The 8,744-nt window shown below is 40.8% G+C and overlaps 1 protein-coding gene across 2 annotated transcripts in view; it reads left to right on the top strand.

The window, feature by feature from the left end:
- The window catches only part of LOC139750677 (cuticle protein AMP4-like), a 177,885-nt gene extending 170,143 nt beyond the window's left edge, over positions 1 to 7,742 (top strand). The window contains exons 1-3 of one of the 2 annotated variants that reach the window (XM_071665355.1): positions 6,824 to 6,860; positions 7,021 to 7,229; positions 7,352 to 7,742. In XM_071665355.1, coding sequence (XP_071521456.1) covers positions 6,852 to 6,860; positions 7,021 to 7,229; positions 7,352 to 7,532 — 399 coding nt within the window. In that variant the 5' untranslated portion in view covers positions 6,824 to 6,851 and the 3' untranslated portion in view covers positions 7,533 to 7,742. Of the gene's footprint in view, positions 1 to 6,823; positions 6,861 to 7,020; positions 7,230 to 7,351 lie in introns of those variants that run through there. The other variant, XM_071665354.1, reaches the window with a different exon arrangement.
- Positions 7,743 to 8,744: the final 1,002 nt, after the last annotated feature.

The following is an 8,744-nucleotide window of genomic DNA, read 5'->3' on the forward strand; positions in this document are numbered from 1 at the left end:
TTGTCAGTGCCATCATTCACCGGGTTGTTAGTGCCATCTTCACCGTGTTGTTAGTGCCATCATTCACCCTGTTGTCAGTACCATCATTCACCGTGTTGTCAGTGCCATCTTCACCGTGTTGTCAGTACCATTATTCACCGTGTAGTGAGTGTCATCATTCACAGCGCTGTCAGTGCCGTTATTCACCGTGTTGTTAGTGTCATCATTCACAGTGCTGTCAGTTCCATCTTCAAAGTGCTGTCAGTGCCATTTTCACCGTGTTGTCAGTATCATCATTCACAGTGCTGTCACTTCCATCATTCACCGTGTTGTCAGTGCCATCATTCACCGTGCTGCCGGTGTCATCATTCACTATGTTGTCAGTGCCATCTTCACTGAGTTATCAATGCCATTATTCACCGTGTTGTCAGTGCCATCATTCACTGTGATGCCAGTGCTATCTTCACCATGTTGTCAGTGCCATCATTCACCGTGTTGTCAGTGCCATCTTCACCGTGTTGTTAGTGCCATCATTCACAGTGTTGTCAGTGCCATCATTCACCGTGTTGTCAGTGCCATCATTCACTGTGATGCCAGTGCTATCTTCACCATGTTGTCAGTGCCATCATGCACCGTGTTGTCAGTGCAATAATTCACAGTATTGTCAGTGCCATCATTCACCGTGTTGTCAGTGCCATCATTCACCGTGCTGTCAGTGCCATCATTCAACGTCTTGTCTGTGCCATCATTCACCGTGTTGTTAGTGCCATCATACACTGCGCTGTCAGTGCCATTATTCACCGTATTGTCAGTGCCATCATTCACCGTGTTGTCAGTGCAATAATTCACAGTATTGTCAGTGCCATCATTCACAGTGTTGTCAGAGCCATCATTCACCGTGTTGTCAGTGCCATCATACACTGCGCTGTCAGTGCCATTATTTACCGTATTGTCAGTGCCATCATTCACCGTGTTGTCAGTGCCATCATTCACCGTGTTGTCAGTGCCATCATTCACTGTGTTGTCAGTGCCATCATTCACCGTGTTGTCAGTGCCATCATTCACCGTGTTGTCAGTGCCACCATTCACTGTGCTGTCAGTGCCATCATTCACCGTGTTGTCAGTGCCATCATTCACCGTATTGTCAGTGCCATCATTCACCGTGTTGTCAGTGCCATCATTCACTGTGCTGTCAGTGCCATCATTCACCGTATTGTCAGTGCCATTATTCACCGTATTGTCAGTGCCATCATTCACCGTGTTGTCAGTGCCATCATTCACCGTATTGTCAGTGCCATCATTCACCGTGTTGTCAGTGCCATCATTCACTGTGCTGTCAGTGCCATCAATCACCGTGTTGTCAGTGCAATAATTCACCGTGTTGTCAGTGTCATCATTCACCGTGTTGTCAGTGCCATCATTCACCGTGTTGTCAGTGCCATCATTCACCGTGTTGTCAGTGCCATCATTCACCGTGTTGTCAGTGCCATCATTCACCGTGTCGTCAGTGCCATCATTCACCGTGTTGTCAGTGCCATCATTCACCGTGTTGTCAGTGCCATCATTCACCGTGCTGTCAGTGTCATCATTCACCGTGTTGTCAGTGCCATCATTCACTGTGCTGTCAGTGCCATCATTCACCGTGTTGTCAGTGTCATCATTCACCGTATTGTCAGTCATCATTCACAGTGTTGTCAGTGCCATCATTCACTCTGCTGTCAGTGCCATCATTCACCGTGTTGTCAGTGTCATCATTCACCGTGTTGTCAGTGCCATCTTTCACAGTGTTGTAGGTGCCATAATTCACCATGTTGTCAGTGCAATAGTTCACCGTGTTGTCAGTGTCATCATTCATCTGGACGGAACTGATGGAAGTCTATTCTTTCCTGATGCTTATGTTTCTTTATATAACTTTAGATTTTCCAGGAAAGGTCATGTAATGTCCTCATGACAGTTCTGGGGCCTGATTCCTCTCTAAAACTACCATCACAACTTAAGATGTTGACTGCAAACTTTTCCTGGATGGAGAGTTGGCAGACGGCCAACACTCTCGACCGCTAAACTCGAAGTTTTTGCTGAAAAAAATCTGCTTCTCAGTTTTGGATGTGATGCAAATGTGTCAGCAAAATCTTTACGAAGTGATTGTAATATAGAAACAGGGAATGTACCTAAATGAGGTATAAGATGCTTCTATAAAAACATTACAAAAAGTTGAAGAGAACGTAGAACAAGAACAATGTGGAAACCACTACTTTCCATGAGAGATATGCAAGTCACCAGCGGAGCCTTCGAGCGGGAGTATCTACTGTAGTACACCTACTGTTGTGTACTTATAATAGTGAACCTACTGTAGTACACCTACTGTTGTGTACTTATAGTAGTGAACCTACTGTAGTATACCTACTGTTGTGTACTTATAATAGTGAACCTACTGTAGTATACCTACTGTTGTGTTCTTATAGTAGTGAACCTACTGTAGTATACCTACTGTTGTGTTCTTATAGTAGTGAACCTACTGTAGTATACCTACTGTTGTGTTCTTATAGTAGTGAACCTACTGTAGTATACCTACTGTTGTGTTCTTATAGTAGTGAACCTACTGTAGTATACCTACTGTTGTGTTCTTATAGTAGTGAACCTACTGTAGTATACCTACTGTTGTGTTCTTATAGTAGTGAACCTACTGTAGTACACCTACTGTTGTGTACTTATAATAGTGAACCTACTGTAGTATACCTACTGTTGTGTTCTTATAGTAGTGAACCTACTGTAGTATACCTACTGTTGTGTTCTTATAGTAGTGAACCTACTTTAGTATACCTACTGTTGTGTACTTGTTGTGTACTTATAATAGTGAACCTACTGTCATATAACTACCGTTGTGTACTTATAATAGTGAACCTTCTGTGGTATACCTACTGTTGTGTATTTATAATAGTGAACCTACTGTCATATACCTACCGTTGTGTACTTAAAATAGTGAACCTTCTGTGGTATACCTACTGTTGTGTACTTATAATAGTGAACCTACTGTCATATACCTACCGTTGTGTACTTATAATAGTGAATCTTCCGTAGTATGCCTACTGTTGCGCACTTATAATAGTGAACCTATTGTAGTATACCTACTGTTGTGTACTTATAAATAGTGAGCCTACTGTCATATACCTACCGTTGTGTACTTATAATAGTGAACCTACTTTCATATACCTACCGTTGTGTACTTATAATAGTGAACCTTTTGTAGTATACCTACTGTTGTGTACTTATAATAGTGAACCTACTGTCATATACCTACCGTTGTGTACTTATAATAGTGAACCTTTTGTAGTATACCTACTGTTGTGTACTTATAATAGTGAACCTACTGTCATATACCTACCGTTGTGTACTTATAATAGTGAGCCTACTTTCACATACCTACCGTTGTGTACTTATAATAGTGAACCTTTTGTAGTATACCTACTGTTGTGTACTTATAATAGTGAACCTACTGTCATATACCTACCGTTGTGTACTTATAATAGTGAACGTACTGTCATATACCTACCGTTGTGTACTTATAATAGTGAACCTTTTGTAGTATACCTACTGTTGTGTACTTATAATAGTGAACCTTCTTTAGTATACCTACCGTTGTGTACTTGTTGTGTACTTATAATAGTGAACCTACTGTCATATACCTACCGTTATGTACTTATGATAGTGAACCTTCTGTGGTATACCTACCGTTGTGGACTTATAATAGTGAATCTTCCGTAGCATGCCTACTGTTGCGCACTTATATTAGTGAACCTACTGTAGTATACCTACTGTTGTGTACTTATAATAGTGAACCTACTGTCATATACCTACCGTTATGTACTTATAATAGTGAACCTACTGTCATATACCTACCGTTGTGTACTTATAATAGTGAACCTTTTGTAGTATACCTACTGTTGTGTACTTATGATAGTGAACCTACTGTCATATACCTACCGTTGTGTACTTATAATAGTGAACCTTTTGTAGTATACCTACTGTTGTGTACTTATAATAGTGAACCTACTGTAGTATACCTACTGTTGTGTACTTATAATAGTGAACCTACTGTAGTATACCTACTGTTGTGTACTTATAATAGTGAACCTATTGTCATATACCTACCGTTGTGTACTTATAATAGTGAACCTTTTGTAGTATACCTACTGTTGTGTACTTATAATAGTGAACCTTCTTTAGTATACCTACCGTTGTGTACTTGTTGTGTACTTATAATAGTGAACCTACTGTCATATACCTACCGTTATGTACTTATGATAGTGAACCTTCTGTGGTATACCTACCGTTGTGGACTTATAATAGTGAACCTTTTGTAGTATACCTACTGTTGTGGACTTATGATAGTGAACCTACTGTCGTATACCTACCGTTGTGGACTTATAATAGTGAACCTTTTGTAGTATACCTACTGTTGTGTACTTATGATAGTGAACCTACTGTCGCATACCTTCTGTCGTGTACTTATAATAGTGAACCCATTGTAGTATTCCAGCTGTTCTCTACTTATAACATTGAATCTATTGTCGTATACCTGCTGTCGTGTACTTATGATAGTGAACCTACTGCCCTATACCTACTGTCGTGTACTTATAATAGTGAACCTACTGTCGTATACCTACTGTCGTGTATCTGCACTAGTGTATCTACTGTAATGCATCTACTGTAGCCTACCTACATCAGTGTACCTGCAGTAGCGTACCTATTACAGCGTACTTACAGTAGCGTACCTGCAGTAGTGTACTTACTTTAGTGTATTCATTATAGTATATCTACTGTAGTGTACCTAATTTAGTATATCCATTGTACTATGTCTGCAGTAGTGTACCTACTGTAGTATACGGACTGAAGTGTATATATTGTATTGTAGCTACTGCGGTGTACTTACTGTAGTATGATTACAATAGTGTACCTGCTGTAGTGTGCTTGCTGCAATATACCTACTGTGGTGTACCTACTTTAGTATACATATAGTAATGTACATACAGTTGTGTATCTACTGTAGTGTACTTACAGTAATGTTTCTATAGTAGTACAACTAACATTAAATATCCTACGATCATAGCTATGATATCAGGACTAATAAGGAATATATCATGCCCATAGTTATGATTTCACTATTGATTGGAATATATCACGATCATAGTTATGATATCAGCACTAATATGGAACACATCAAGATTATGATTCTGATATCAGAACTAATGCGGAATATATCACGCCCTTAGGTGAAAAGAGCAAAACGATTAGCTAGAAGAAACTTTGTAATGAAAATGTAGATAAGATACCACTACTTCCACATTTCTGAACTGATCTAATTCAAGGCACTAATTTGGTGTCGAAGGCTCCGACACCTCCACCAAGCCTAACTTAGAAGGCTGGCCAGTAGGGACTTCTGTAAAGGAAATGAGGAAAAGTACTTTTCTTCATCAAGATTGTTAACATATGGAATAATCTACCTACAAGACTACCTGAATGTAATAGCAAAAGCATCTTTGAGAGTAGATTTAAGAGTAACTTCACCATAAGTTCACAACTAACATTTGCTCTTCCATAGTCATGAAGTTTGAATATATATCTCCTACATTCATCTATTTGTTTATCTACTCTCTCCTCACCAAACTTTGTGTTTATAAACATTTACTTAACAATAAGCTAGAGACGACCCAATGGCCCGTTATCATTTTATATTCCTTTATACCTCACACTGACACAGCAGCCCCCACCACAAACTCCAACCATCACCATCATATATACATCACATGGACACAGCAGCCCCCCACCATAAACTCCAACCATCACCATCATATATACATCACATGGACACAGCAGCCCCCCACCATAAACTCCAACCATCACCATCATATATACATCACATGGACACAGCAGCCCCCCACCACAAACTTCAACCATTACCATCATATATACATCACATGGACACAGCAGCCCCCCACCACAAACTCCATCACCACCATATGTACATCACATGGACACAGCAGCCCCCCACCATAAACTCCAACCATCACCATCATATATACATCACATGGACACAGCAGCCCCCCACCACAAACTCCAACCATCACCATCATATATACATCACATGGACACAGCAGCCCCCCACCACAAACTCCAACCATCACCATCATATATACATCACATGGACACAGCAGCCCCCCACCATAAACTCCAACCATCACCATCATATATACATCACATGGACACAGCAGCCCCCCACCACAAACTCCAACCATCACCACCATATGTACATCACACGGACACAGCAGCCCCCCACCATAAACTCCAACCATCACCATCATATATACATCACATGGACACAGCAGCCCCCCACCACAAACTCCAACCATCATATAGTGGCCCCACCACAAACTCTAACCCCCACCATGAGCACCTTACACCCACAGCGGGGGCTCACACCCTCAACAGCAGTTCAAAAAAATCTAGTGCATATGAGGTTGCCACATTCCGATAGCTTCCAGATGTTACCACCATCCAGTCAAATTCATGAGTGATGTGTATGCTCAAGGACAGTAGTAGAACTTGTGTACGTAAACTGTTCGTACTCATTTCTTGGATGATCACCCATTCTGTTTTTAACTGCTGAAGATTGTTACATTCACCAAACTGACTCTTTTATTGTCAATAAATCTCTTATTTTCCATCAGTGCTAAAGGACAAATGTCGGGGTCACTCTGACGTAAAAACCCGTGGACAGCAGGTCCATATCGGTGCTGTGGGTAACCCCGGACTCGCTAGGTATAAAAGGCGGCCGGACACACCGACCTTTACATTCTCCCTTACAGCCTCATAACATGACACTCGTGAGTACGTTACTACCATACAATTTCTGGAGAAAATTTCTGTAGTTACCATTATTTCATTAAATATTTAAAAGTGTAACATGATGTTCCATCTAGCCACTACCACTATAGAAGCGAAGCAACAAACTTTCCCAGATACTTAACCCACAACGTTATTCAGGCCGTGCTCCTTGCCGTGGTTGCTGTGGCAGTGACGAAGGTTGCAGCGGCGCCATTTCTCCGTCCTGTCACTATAATTCGTAGCAAACAGGTCAACCCCGACGCGCTCGGTATCCACAGCTCCGACTTTGAGGCCGACAACGGCATAATTTTTCATTTTTCTGGTAAACAGGGCGTTGCTGGCGGCTCCAACATGGTCGGCTCCTGGAGGTACGTCATCCACTTATCTCTGTCTCAAATTCGTTTTAAATGAACATCAAAGTATAAACTCTGTTCAAACCAGAGAGTGTGTGCAAGATTTTCCAATTGAAATATGGCCAATATTGTTTCAGCTACCCCCAGGAGGACGGCAGTGTAGCGTCAGTCCAGTTTGTGGCCGACGAGAACGGCTTCCAGCCTGAGTCCGACCTGCTGCCCGTGGCTCCAGCCTTCCCCCACCCCATCCCCCAGTTCGTCCTCGACCAGATCGCCTTCGCTGAGGAAGAAAGAAAACGTAAAGCTGAGGAGGACTAACCTTAGTACAGCCTCGTGATATGAAGAATCAAACCCAACTTTGTTTTGATATGTGTATATAACGTAGCTATGTGAACATACTGTGTGCATAATGTAGCTATGTGAACATACTGCGTATATAACGTAGCTATGTGAACATACTGTGTACATAATGTAGCTATGTGAACATACTGCGTATATAACGTAGCTATGTGAACATACTGTGTGCATAATGTAGCTATGTGAACATACTGTGTATATAACGTAGCTATGTGAACATACTGTGTGCATAATGTAGCTATGTGAACATACTGCGTATATAACGTAGCTATGTGAACATACTGTGTGCATAATGTAGCTATGTGAACATACTGTGTATATAACGTAGCTATGTGACCATACTGTGTGCATAATGTAGCTATGTGAACATACTGCGTATATAACGTAGCTGTGTGAACATACTGTGTGTATAACGTAGCTATGTGAACATACTGCGTATATAACGTAGCTATGTGAACATACTGTGTGCATAATGTAGCTATGTGAACATACTGTGTGCATAATGTAGCTATGTGAACATACTGTGTATATAACGTAGCTATGTGAACATACTGTGTGCATAATGTAGCTATGTGAACATACTGCGTATATAACGTAGCTATGTGAACATACTGTGTGCATAATGTAGCTATGTGAACATACTGTGTATATAACGTAGCTATGTGACCATACTGTGTGCATAATGTAGCTATGTGAACATACTGCGTATATAACGTAGCTATGTGAACATACTGTGTGTATAACGTAGCTATGTGAACATACTGCGTATATAACGTAGCTATGTGAACATACTGTATGCATAATGTAGCTATGTGAACATACTGTGTACATAATGTAGCTATGTGAACATACTGTGTATATAACGTAGCTATGTGACCATACTGTGTGCATAATGTAGCTATGTGAACATACTGCGTATATAACGTAGCTATATGAACATACTGTGTGCATAATGTAGCTATGTGAACATACTGCGTATATAACGTAGCTATGTGAACATACTGTGTGCATAATGTAGCTATGTGAACATACTGCGTATATAACGTAGCTATGTGAACATACTGTGTACATAATGTAGCTATGTGAACATACTGCGTATATAACGTAGCTATATGAACATACTGTGTGCATAATGTAGCTATGTGAACATACTGCGTATATAACGTAGCTATG

The sequence above is a fragment of the Panulirus ornatus genome, chromosome 10 (assembly GCF_036320965.1).
Source record: "Panulirus ornatus isolate Po-2019 chromosome 10, ASM3632096v1, whole genome shotgun sequence".
Lineage (NCBI taxonomy): Eukaryota > Metazoa > Arthropoda > Malacostraca > Decapoda > Palinuridae > Panulirus > Panulirus ornatus.